General features: G+C 40.0%; 1 protein-coding gene across 2 annotated transcripts in view; it reads right to left on the reverse strand.

The window, feature by feature from the left end:
- The window catches only part of LOC122557905 (anoctamin-9-like), a 130,459-nt gene that overhangs the window by 36,132 nt on the left and 81,352 nt on the right, over positions 1-12,975 (reverse strand). For both annotated transcript variants that reach the window (XM_043706111.1, XM_043706110.1), the window contains 5 exons: positions 12,304-12,415; positions 9,067-9,124; positions 5,313-5,410; positions 1,589-1,731; positions 172-324 (listed from right to left, as the gene is read on the reverse strand). In XM_043706111.1, the coding sequence (XP_043562046.1) occupies positions 172-324; positions 1,589-1,731; positions 5,313-5,410; positions 9,067-9,124; positions 12,304-12,415 (564 nt within the window). The remainder of the gene's footprint in view (positions 1-171; positions 325-1,588; positions 1,732-5,312; positions 5,411-9,066; positions 9,125-12,303; positions 12,416-12,975) is intronic.

Below are 12,975 nucleotides of genomic sequence, written 5' to 3' on the forward strand. Positions count from 1 at the left end.
TGTCACAATGCTTTCGAGGTTTAGGGCTATCGAGGGGGGCTGATGGTGAAAAATACTATAACATCTGACCACATTAAACTACATTGCATACATATGTTTTTCAAACTTTTGTCTTTGGATTGTATGCACCCTCAATTCCATGTAACAACACAAACATTGTTGAAAAGTTACCAATATCTTTTGCTTTTCGTGGTATTGGTCGCTTTTGAAGCACAAGCATCTTTCTGGCATCCAATCGGATTTCAAATAGATTGTTCAGAAATGCAAGTAATGGAGCCAGTGGGAAGGCTGCAACAAATATTGTAGTGAAACCATATTGAATGGCTGAAAAGAAAAAGCAAACTGTTAACATATATGCAAACATTACTGGAATAAATACCTACCCTTAGTGAAGAAACATTAAATTTGATGGCTTGGATTTTCACATTCTACTTCATATTACAATTTAAATTCGGAGTGGACTCACATTCTAAACTATTTTTACAAACATCTGAAAGAATATTGCTACAGTACAGTTCCATGGGAACTTAAAACCCTCCAATACTTCAGTCAAGGTTCAATTTTCCATATATTGACTCAACAGTGAGCATTAACAGGCTATTCACCAAAAAGGACAACAAAATAAAATCTAATTCGTTCTCATAGGGATCATTAGTTAATAATAATTCTTTTTGTCTTCATGAATGATATACCCATATTTCTCTGCTCTGTTATATCCAAAATTGACTCAATCATGTTTTGGACCCTTCAACAGTCAACATCTTGTACATCAGCACTTTTCTGCAGTGTTTGAATTTTGGCCATCCTAATTAAGAATTATATCTATTAATTATTCAGTTTTTCACAAAATATTTCAACGTACACATTATGAGCTTCCTGATCCATTAAGGAAAAATTAAATCATGGCCTTGCTGGGTTTTTTTTTGAAGTAATCTAAAGCCTGAAATTATTCTAGTTAGCTTCTAACAATCCTTTCCGCTGCTTCACCATCTTTTGGTAAACATTTGGTGACCACGTTGCAGACAATACTTCACATGTGATCTCTCTTCATGCTTTCTGCTGCTTTGGCATCACTTCCCTCACATTTGGTGGATTTTTCCCATATTCCAACATTTTTTTTTGCCTTATGTACCGATTTGGAAGGACTACCATTGGGTTTCCAATTCACTCAGAATTATATCCAACAAAACCCATAATTTCAAGATCCAATTGTGGAAAAAGAGATGCATTCCTTCCCCAGAAACCATTCTCCTTTACAACTTAGTCTATGTATCCTCACCATTGCAAATTAAGTAAATCTCTCCTTATATTCACAAAAATACTTTGTTTTCCTGAATTTTTCTTTATGTGTCCAGATTTCTTGTGAATATTGTCAAAACCAATTGCACAATCATAATATTATTTTTTAAATGTTACAGTAGCATAATGTCAACAAAACAATTAGAAAATAAATGTACATAGGAATATTCTACGTGAAAGCATGTCTAGGTTCAAGATTCCAATTTGGAGAGAGAGTTCATTAGAGCTCTAAAAATAAGTGGGTGGTTATAATGAAAAAGAAAATGTATTTAAGTATAGCAAAACATACCCATTTCCAAAAACTCATTGAATAAACTAAAAGAGTCGACGTGGTTCAGGTTGTAGTTTTTGACCCAGTGTTTTGTTGTTGCATCCGTCACATCATTGTCTGTGTTTTTTTTGTTGTATTTTTTCCATTGATATTTCAGGGATCTGTAAAGTATTCATAATTGAAATTGATTAAAACAACATAATGCTAGATTTCTCTGTAGACCAGGGAATAACTTGACCTGCACATTTTTTGCACCTTCTGATATGCACATCCAAATAATGTTAATGTTAATGTTGATCTCTGTCTGCATCTTCTTGGCAGCTGTAACGAATCCTGCGCTCTGTTCTGTTACCCTGATGCACTTGTATAGTACGATCTGCTTGTAAAGTATGTAAGGTGACACTTTTCACTGTACCTTGGTACTCATTATAGTAATAAATCAAACCAACTCATGTCATTTTGCCCAGATTTTTGTCTTCTCTTACAAGTGATGAAGGCATTTGGTATGCTTTCAGAGGCATTGGTCAGAGTATTGAGTACAGGAGTTGGGAAGTCATGTTGCGGCTGTACAGGACATTGGTTAGGCCACTGTTGGAATATTGCGTGCAATTCTCGTCTCGTTCCTATCGGAAAGATGTTGTGAAACTTGAAAGGGTTCAGAAAAGATTTACAAGGATGGAGGGATATGGGCCGGGTGCTGGTAGGTGGGACTAGACTGGGTTGGGATATCTGGTCGGCATGGATGGGTTGGACCAAAGGGTTTATTTCCATGCTGTACATCTCTATGACTCTATGACTCTAAGGGTTGCTTACAATGCATTTTGCAAAGCTACAATAATTTGGAGAGCTATCTACATGCAGAGGGGAAAGTGAGGACTGCAGATGCTGGAGAACAGAGTCAAAAAGTGTGGCGCTGGAAAAGCACAGCCGGTCAAGCAGCATCCAAGGAGCAGGAGAGTCGACATTTCAAGCATAAGCTCTTCATCAGGATGAAGAATTTATGCTCGAAACATCAACTCTTCTGCTCCTCAGATGTTGCCTGACCAGCTGTGCTTTTCCAGCATCACACTGTCTACATGGAAAGGTGAGTGAGTTAGAAAATCCACCTTGTGACAGTGTTAGAACATAGAACATAGAACAATACAGCGCAGAATAGGCCTTTTGACCCTCGATGAACTAATCTAATCCCATCCCCCTTCACTATCCCATGTGCTTATTCAAGGATTGTTTAAATCTCCCTAATGTGGCTGAGTTAACTACATTGGCAGGCAGAGCATTCCACGCCCTTATCACTCTCTGAATAATGAGCCTGCCTCTGACATATGTCTTAAATCTATCACCCCTCTATTTGTAGCTATGCCCCCTCTTACAAGCTGATGTCATCATCCTAGGAAAAAGACTTTCACTGTCTACCCTATCTAATCCTCCGATCATCTTGTAAGTGTCTATCAAATCCCCTCTTAGCCTTCTTCTTTCCAATGAGAACAGACCCAATGTTTAGATTTTCAATTAGATCAACCACCCCCCACCCCCATCCTTCTAAACTCCATTCAGTATAGACTCAGAGTCATCAAATGTTCCTCATATCTTAAGCTTTTCATTGGTGGACCATTCTCGTGAACTTCCTCTGAATATGCACTAGGGCCAGTACATCCTTCTTGAGATATGGGGCCTAAAGCTGCACACAATACTCCAAACGTAGTCTGAACAGAGCCTTATAGAGCCTCAAAAGTACATCTCTGCTATTATATTCAAGTCCCCTCAAAATAAATAGCATCATTGCATTTGCCTTCCTAACTACTGACTCAACCAGGATTATCTTGAGAGAATCCTGGACTAGAACTCCCAAGTGTCTTTGCACTTCAGAATTAACTAGAAAGGTTAAAGATAATATCAAACTTAACAAAAACATATGCACACACAGACACACACACGTGCACATGCAGACACTCGCATAGACACAGACCCAAATGTACAGACCCAAAGGCACCAACTATGCCCACTTCTTACTTTTTAATATTGAGCAGTATTCAAAGTGTGTCTCCATCTTGAGGCATCTTCTCATTTTCCTACTTTTAATGGCAATTCTTGTCATATTTTGAAAGCTGGGCTGGTATCTCATTGATCTGAGACGCCTTATTGTTCTTTAGATTGTTTGGACCTCTGATATGATAATTTCCACCAGGATGATGATCAGCTGCAATGTTGTCATCAAACCCAAATATGGAGCTAGGGTTGGGTTCAGTTTGTTGATGAGGATTCCCTGAAAATATTTCACTCATCTCACTTCCTGCTGCTTAATCAATAAAGTCCTAGAATTTTGCTCTTGATTGGTACAACAATGCTGCTTCTTCTCCCAATTAGCTCCCATCTGATTCTGTACAGCGTCTTGGAGTCATTCTGATTTGCTGTTTCTTGTGCTGCCCTGGCTTTTAAGATACCTTCTAATCAATCTGTTCAGACACAAATCTGAAGCAGGTGCAACTTCAACCTACATCTCTGGTTCAGAGATAGACACACTACCACTAAACAAGAGGCCCTCAGCACCAGCCTGTCTTTTAATTTTTTTCTTTTTTTTATTTATATCCAGAAGTGCTCTGACATACACCAAAAGATTTTTCCCACGACCAAATCACCACCCTCACTTTAACTCCAATAATTCTCAACTGCCTCTCCTGTGTTAATGTCTGGTTAATAACATTGTGAAGTTTGTTGATGTCTTTATTTAAGTTTAAGGACAAAGAGATGATTTGTCTATTAATTGTCTGAGCACATCTCAGGAGCACCTGTAATAATGGGATGGAAAGAGCTGTGACACCAATCAGTTAATAAAGTCTACCCACTAAGGAAAGTGTTTTGGATTTCTGTCTCATTGACTAGCTTGGATGTTTATTGATATCTGTACACTTTGTGGCTTTTTCCAGTCTTCTGGTAAAGATTAATTAAAGCTGTGAAAGAGAGCTATGGGAGAGACAAATGAAGATGGATAGTGTTTGCCTTGATGACTGTAAAATTCATTATAGAATTGACATTTTTAAAAAGGATTGACTTATACTACCCAATGATTTCAGGACATGTGTGTTTTGCATAAAGTTATTAAAATCCAACACCAAATAAAGAATGGGCAAAGTCTCCTATATTAAAAATTCAAACATTGTCTTAATTGCCTTCATGCAAGAATGATAGCAAGCAGGTTTAAAATTTCTTATACTTGTATTACACATCTGAAAGTCCACAGTCCTCTCAAAGACCTGGAACTTCAGTCATGATTCAATTCTCATTCGACTGTGATAGTTGCCATTGCCTCCAAGAGCAGCAGAAAGGGGGCAAATCTCTGCACAGCCATGCCAACAGCACATGTTGTCAGAATATAGCCTTCATAAACAAGTCTGAAATGGAACCCAATGTAACTTATTGTAGAGCTAGAAGATCAATGACACATTGTTTATAATGTTACACTTCAAAGTAACTTCCCAAAGCTTTTTGAAGCAGAATAATAATGTTTTATAAACATGCAAATATTGCGACAAATTATACTGTGACATCCTGCATCACTGGGTATGATATATTGTATAGTTTAGGCTTGGATGCCAAGGAGCACAGAATATCGAGATACTGTAGCACTGAGACCCCAGTGGCATGTCTTGTCAGGCTACATACACTCAACTCCAATGATATCCTTCGTTTAACAAACTGTGGTCCATAAGTTAAGTATATTTGCTTCTGGTGAATGTTAACTTACGGTACAGCGTACTGCACACAGCTGCTCAGAATTTGTTTCAGTATCATTACAACAGCCATTTGGATGAAGAGATCTGTCATGCAGCCACTTGGATGGCACTAGAATGGAAAAAATAACATACGTCACTATTTTCATTCATGAGTGGTCGGAAGGGAGGGAAGAATTGTCTTATATGCACAGTTTCTCCCATCAGGTGTTTGTGAAAATTATACTTTAGTTGCAATTACAATTCTCATGAAATGTAGCACCATTCCAGTGATAGAGCAATCTAGTTAACTGGTTACCTTTCAGTGAACACAATACTCACCATTCCATCAGCTATACTATGCAGCTATTCACCAAAGTTACTTCAACAAAAAACTCTACAGTCCCATGATGTTTATTGTGGAGAAGGATAAGTACAGGAAGACCATTACTAGTGATCATCATTGATGATTTTTGCGGACGAGGATGATTCTCTTCCACTGTCAGGGTGAGTCCATAAGTGGTGGTACCACTGCGGTTACCAGTGCAGTGGCCGCAGGTTACCGCAGGCTCTGTTACAGTCTGTTACAGGTGGTCACAGGAAGGGGTGGAGCATTGGTGTGGCAGCTTTCTCCTTTCGCTGTTTCCGTCCAACTTCCGCTTTTTCGCGATGGCAAATCTCGAGGTGCTCGACACCTTTCCAAATGTTCCTCCTCCATTTTGGAAGGTAGTGGCCGAGTGATTCCCAGATGTCTGTGGGAATGCCGCAGTTTGCCAGTGAGGCCTTGAGGGATCACTGACGTGCTTCCTCTGTCCACCTGAGGCTCGCCTGTCATTTCGAAGCTGGGAGTAAAGCACCTGCTTGTAGAGTCTTATGTCGATCACACAAATGATGTGCCCAGCTCATCGTAGGGTGGTCAGTGCCTCAATACGGGGGATATTGTCCTGGCCGAGGATGTTGGTATTGGTGCATCTTTCTTCTCAGTGCATTTGCAGAATCTTGTGCAGGCAGAGTTGGTGGTACTGCTCCAGCACCCTGAGGTGTCTACTGTAGACAGTCCATATTCTCAGACCCATATGGATACAGAACTGGCTTGAAGGGAGAAGACAGAGAGTGGTGGTGGAGGAGTGATTTTCAGACTGGAGGCTTGTGACCAGTGGTGTGCCACAAGGATCAGTGCTGTGTCCACTGCTTTTTATCATTTATATAAATGATTTGGATGTGGACATACGAGGTATAGTTAGTAAGTTTTCAGATGACACCAAAATTGAATTTGTAGTGGACGATGAAGAAGGTTACGTCACCAGTACAATGGGATCTTGATCAGGTGGGCCATTGGGCCAAAAGAGAAGATGGATTTTAATTTAGAAAAATGTGAGGTGCTGCATTTTGGAAAGGCAAATCAGAGCAGGCCTTATACACTTTATGGTAAGATCCTGGGACTGTTGCTTAAAAAAGAGACCTTGGATTGCAGGTTCATAGTTCCTTGAAAGTGGAGTCGCAGGTAGATAGGATAGTGAAGAAGGCATTTGATATGCTTTCCTTTATTGGACAGAGCATTGAGTATAGGGGTTGGGAAGTCATGTTGCAGCTGTACACGACATTGGTTAGGCTACTGTTGGAATATAGTGTGCAATTCTGATCTCCCTCTTATTGGAATATTATTGTAGAACTTGAAAGGGTTCAGAAAAGATTGACAAGGATATTGCCAGAATTGGAGGATTTGAGCTACAAGGAGAGGCTGAATAGGCTGGGGCTGTTTTCCCTGGAGCATCGGAGGCTGAGGGGTGACCTTATAGAGGTTGATAAAATCATGAGGGGCATGGATAGGCTAAATAGACAAAGTCTTTTCCCTGGGGTGGTGGAGTCCAGAACTAGAGGGCATAGGTTTAGGATGAGAGGGGAAAAATTTAAAAGGGACCTAAGGGGCACTTTTTCATGCAGAGGTAGGTGCATGTATGGAATGAGCTGCCAGAGGAAGTGCTGGAGGCTAGTACAATTGCAATGTTTAAAAGGCACCTGGGTGGGTATATGAATAGGAAGGGTTTAGAGGGATATGGGCCAAGTGCTGGCATTGGGACTAGATATCTGGTCGGCATGGACCAGTTGGACCGAAGGGTCTGTTTCCATGCTGTACATCTCTATGACTCTATATAGGAGGGTGGGAATGACCACAGTTCTGTTAACCATGATCTTGGTGTCGGATTTGATGTTTCCTCTGTTGGCTGAAGGCTGCGCTAGCACACTGGAGGCAGTGCTGGATCTTTCCATCAATAGCTGCTTTGGCCAACAAAACACTCCCGAGGTAGTGGAAGTACTCAACTTTCTCTAAGGCCTCTCCGTGGCCCTTAATTATCGTGGATTCGCTCCACAATACCAGGCCAGTTGATGGAGGACCTGTGCCTCACGGATGTTCAGGGTGAGGCCCATGCTGTCATATGCCTCTGGAAAGGTGCTGACAATGGTCTGGAATACATCCTGTGAGATTGCACATATGCAAACATCATGTGCATACCAGATGACACTGTTTGAGGTGACTTTGGTTTTGTCTTGAAAGCGGAGGAGGTTGAATGATTTCCCGCTGGTTCTGTAAGTTAGCTCCATTCCAGCGGGGAGCTTGTCAGCAGTGAGGTGAGACATTGCAGTGAGCTAGACCAAAAACAGTATTGGGGTGATAATGCAGCCCACTTCACACCGGTCTGAATGGGGAATAAGTTGGTGGTAGAGCCATCTGTCATTATCATGACTTGCATGTTGTCATGGACCGGGCGAAGAATGGTAACAAACTTCATGGTTCAACCAAAGTGAACAAGGTTGTTCCACAATGTTTCCCAACTGACGGTGTCAAAGGTAAGGTTGAAGAAGATCATGTACAGGAGTAGGTTCTTTTTTCTGAATTTCTTTTGCAGCTGTTGCCTTACTAGTGAACACATGATTTAAATATATTTATAATTCATTTATTGTTATAGAGACAAAATCCTAAAATCCCTACCACTTTTGAGCACCATCATCACAAGGACTGTCACACTTTAAGAGCAAAGCTCACGACCGAGAGCACTGTTACATCCCAAGGACAAACAGATTTTACAAAACTAGAGAGCAAACCAGGGTATAGGGCACAAGCTGACTCACAGAAGATGTTCAGGAGATTCTGAGAATAAAATATAATGAAGAAAATATTTCTTTCTGGGGGATCAGAAGCTGTTGCCCTGATACTGAAAAGCCTGGGGAGGCAGATCTATATAGGCCTGTTTTTAAGAAGGACGTTTATAGGACCATTAGCATATTCAAACATTCTAGAAATGTTCTCCTACAACATTCAACAGTTGCAAGGTTAATTGGAAGAATTCACGTGACTGATCTGGAATTTAGGCCCAAGAGCTGAGAGAATCTAAGCTTCTACTAGACATGCTCATAACTGTATCCGAGTCTCTTGAACAGAACTGATCTGTTCACAGCTAATAAGGTAAAATGAGGAGTATGACACAAACATCTCAATTATTACCAACTCAATCCAGGTAAACATGCTTGCAGTTGGAAATTATAGTGGAAAATTAGTCAAGTGGGAAAAATGTGTGAGAATCCAACATCACAAATTACTGCTGTATTTCCCATTTGAGCATGCTGTAACACCAGGTGAAATTCAGGTGATATTAAGAAAATACAAAAGGCTAATATGTCTCTGTCACAGTAGAGGCTCTGTCTGTCTCAGCAGAAGTCATTGCTATTATATGTAACATGGTGTCTTAAGCCTTTGCGAAGAACATAAATCAGCAAATTGCAACTCACTTCTTCCAGTCGCCACTGTCCTGCTATTCTTACGTAACCATTTGGGTGGCCATTAATCCTAGCAAAGAAACAAACTTATTACTGCAGTGAAGGTTCAGCAGTTTGGTACTAAAGTATACTCTTAATACATTTTTCTTACACACTTAATATATAATGCATTCCTGCTACATAGTGCATTACCAAAGGTACACTAATAGGACACTCTCTCATAAAAATCAGAAAATGACACAATACCAAGCAAGTTTCAAGTATCTTTGGAGAGAGAAGTAGACTTAATAATGATCATGTAAAGCCATTGACCAGAAACGTCACTCTGCTTTTCTCTCCACATATGCTGCCAGACTTGAATATTTTGTTGCATTTTCTGTATTTATTTCTCATTGCCAGCAACTACAGTTATTTACTCTTATGGAAGTTCTCTAATGATGTTTAGATATAAGTATCTCAGCAAAACCTCACAGTTGTGACATCAGTGCCTGTGTCCAAGTAGAGTTTCTATGCACAGATGCCACCACCACTTTAAACAGTGACCTTCAAACCAAACTCAAAGAGCACAGTATTTGTATGGCTAATATACAATAAGCCATTATTGTTGGGTACATAGAGTCCAGCACTATCATTGCACACTTACTCAACTGCAATCATAATTCACTATTGTTCAATACATCACATCAATTGAATGACACTTTGATCATTTACTATACATTCTGTGTCCTATGATCCTGCCCCACGAGCTACCTGATGAAGGACCAGCACACTGAAAGCTTGTACTTCCAAGTAAACCTATTGGGCTATAACCTGATGTTGTGTGATTTTTAACTTTAAAGGCCATTAGATTTAGAACTTTAAGCATTCCACTGATCAGTTTTATCATATTGTATATTGTAGCACAGCTTTGATTGAAGATCCAAAAAGAACTTGACAAGGTAGATGTGGAGAGGATGTTTTCACTTGTAGGAGAATCTAGGAGACATCATTTAAAAATAAGGGGTCACTATTTAATATATAGCTGAGGTGAAATTTCTTCTCAGAAATTCATAACTCTTTGAAACTTTCTTCCTCTAAAAGGTTTGGAAAGCAGAGTCTTTGAGATTCTTGGGGTGAAAGGTAAGAGCAAGTAGGCAAGGTTACAATCAAATCAGCTATAACCTTACTAAATTATGGAGTAGATTCGAGAGACCAAATGGCCAACTCATGCCCCTAACTCACATGGTTGTATCCATGCTGAACATACATGCACAGTTTATGTGCCAGGGTCATCAAAAATGTTGTCACTGATAGCCTTTGACACCCAGTAGTCATTCTTTGGAGCTTCCAGTACACCACAAAGCAGACAGCTACACTTTGTTTTGGTTCTGTACAGGATAGAGCTGCCAAGGCAGCACCCACAAAGTAACGTGTAAGCAGTCACTGGCACCTTGCAATGCTAGTGAAGCCAGTGAAGCCATATCTTCACTCCAACAGCTTCTCTCTGGAAAAAGGGAATTAAGTTCTGGTCACCGCATTATAAGAAGGATGTGGAAGCTTTGGAAAGGGTGCAGAGGAGATTTACTAGGATGTTGCCTGGTATGGAAGGAATGTCTTACGAGGAAAGGCTGAGGGCCTTGAGGCTGTTCTCATTAGAGAGAAGAAGGTTGAGAGGTGACTTAATAGAGACATACAAGATAATCAGAGGGTTAGATAGGGTGGACAGGGAGAGCCTTTTTCCACGAGGGGACACAACTTTAAAGTGAGGGGAGATAGGTATAAGACAGATGTCAGAGGTAGTTTCTTTACTCAGAGAGTACATAGAACATAGAACATAGAACATAGAACAATACAGCGCAGTACAGGCCCTTGGGCCCTCGATATTGGACAGGCATATGGACGTACATGGAATAGTGTAGGTGGGATGAGCTTCAGATTAGTATGACAGGGCGGCGCAACATCGAGGGCCGAAGGGCCTGTACTGCGCTGTAATGTTCTATGTTCTAAGTGTAATTAGCTCTCAATGAATAGAGAATATTACTGACCACCCTCAGACAACAGTGGAAAGCAATATGCAAGATGTTGCAAATATCATCTCCAAATATCAATTCCAAGCCAGAGATTTGTCACAATAATTCACCTTCATAGACTCTGACAGTGTCATCCTTTTCCTGATCTGAGGTTGCAGTGTAGTTGTAACAGGTGGCAGGTTTAAGTCAGGATATCAGTACTGAAGTATAAACACTGCACATTATTTCATGATGTGGAGGTGCCAGTGTTGGACTAGGGTGCACAAAGTCAGAAGTCACATGACAACAGACAAAAGGACAGTGTTCTGAAAACTTGTGATTTCAAATAAACCTCCTGGACTATAACCGTAACATGTGACTTGTCACATTAATTCAGATTGTAATCCAGGTAGGAGAATTGCTATCTGAAGACCCTAGGCAAGTATGTTTTCCTGCTGGGAACCTTTTCCCCTCATTTTTCTTCCAGCAATTTTTCCTGTTCTAAATGGCTTTTCTCTCCCAAAGAAATTCCACAATCCAAGAAGAGTTCCTACTGGTGTATCCATGTCTTGAAGCAATAGTTTTGTGCAGAAGCCTTGAACTAAGTAACAAGCAAATTTATATCATGCCAGACAATGCCCTGCAGATCTTTGCAGCTGTAAACAACTAAAGAAAACACATGTAGAATTGAAGCGCCACCTAGAAGAAATAAATCAACACCTAACCTGAAGGGAGTTGCTGATCCTTTTACATTGCACTGGTGGGAGCTGCGGGAGTCCTTTCTGTTTCTGAACATTTTTAGCTATGCCAGGTTAAGAAAAGATGTTAACTGGAGAAGTGGGTTCCAAAATAGCAACATTGATATCAAATCAACATTGCATTCTGATTGAAATCATGATCTTTCTACTATACAACAACTATTCACTGTGCATGTTAATACCCTCCCCAATGTGGCATCAGTGTAATTTGCCCTAGAAGTATGTTATATACTGTGGATGCTGTTTGAACAACAAACAGCTCCCCAAGTGCTCAAATAATGAATATGCCAATTCTAATTTTGCACTGACCACCCTCAGGAGAGGTAAAGGGATACAACAGAGTTCAAAATAGTACTCTAAATTATGCTGTATATTATCACTGCATACTGCAAAACTTGAAAGATTCCAAGAAGAATACCTGTGACTGAAACTGTGGTAATGGTTTATTGAATTTTAAACAGTTTGTCAAATAGCAGATTTGACCACAAGTCCTCTATACTCACCTTCCCAGAAAAAATGCAATATAAACGATTGATGAGAACATTGTAAAGAACTGGAACGTGAACATTTTTACACTGAAGTTATTTTCTCGAGCCAGTGCGGTGCGTGGTCCTTCTGCAAATACCATAATGTGATTAAAAGACAACATATAGTACTCTGATTCATTCAACTAATCCTCCAGAGATCAGTGTGAAAGCAGGACAGAAGAGAAATACAGACATACTATACACCTTCTGATGCATACTACACTTTAATGTTCTTCAATATTTATTCAACCTATATCAATTGCAGGAGTTGTGTGGCATTGTGATCATCTTCTTAGGTCTGTGCCAGAAGAGTTCAAGTCCGATAGAGGTGTGTCCAAACATGTTGACACATATACAAAAAACATCAATGTAAGTGGAACACTTGAAGCTGTCAGTGTTTTAATCTACATGTCAGCTTTCTTATGCTTCACTGGAAACAAATCAGCTTTTTCCACACAAATGGAAGGCAAGGTCATCAGCTGTGGGAACAAAGCACATTTTTGGAGACCAACATGAGCTTGTTAGTACCAGATGTTACTTTCTTCCTGTCATTGTTGCATAGAATTTAAATGTGGTTTTTAAGAATCACAATTACTACTTTCTCTATTTAGGGTTCCTAAAGCAATTGTATTATTGCATTTATGATCC

The sequence above is a fragment of the Chiloscyllium plagiosum genome, chromosome 16 (genome assembly GCF_004010195.1).
Source record: "Chiloscyllium plagiosum isolate BGI_BamShark_2017 chromosome 16, ASM401019v2, whole genome shotgun sequence".
NCBI classification, from domain to species: domain Eukaryota; kingdom Metazoa; phylum Chordata; class Chondrichthyes; order Orectolobiformes; family Hemiscylliidae; genus Chiloscyllium; species Chiloscyllium plagiosum.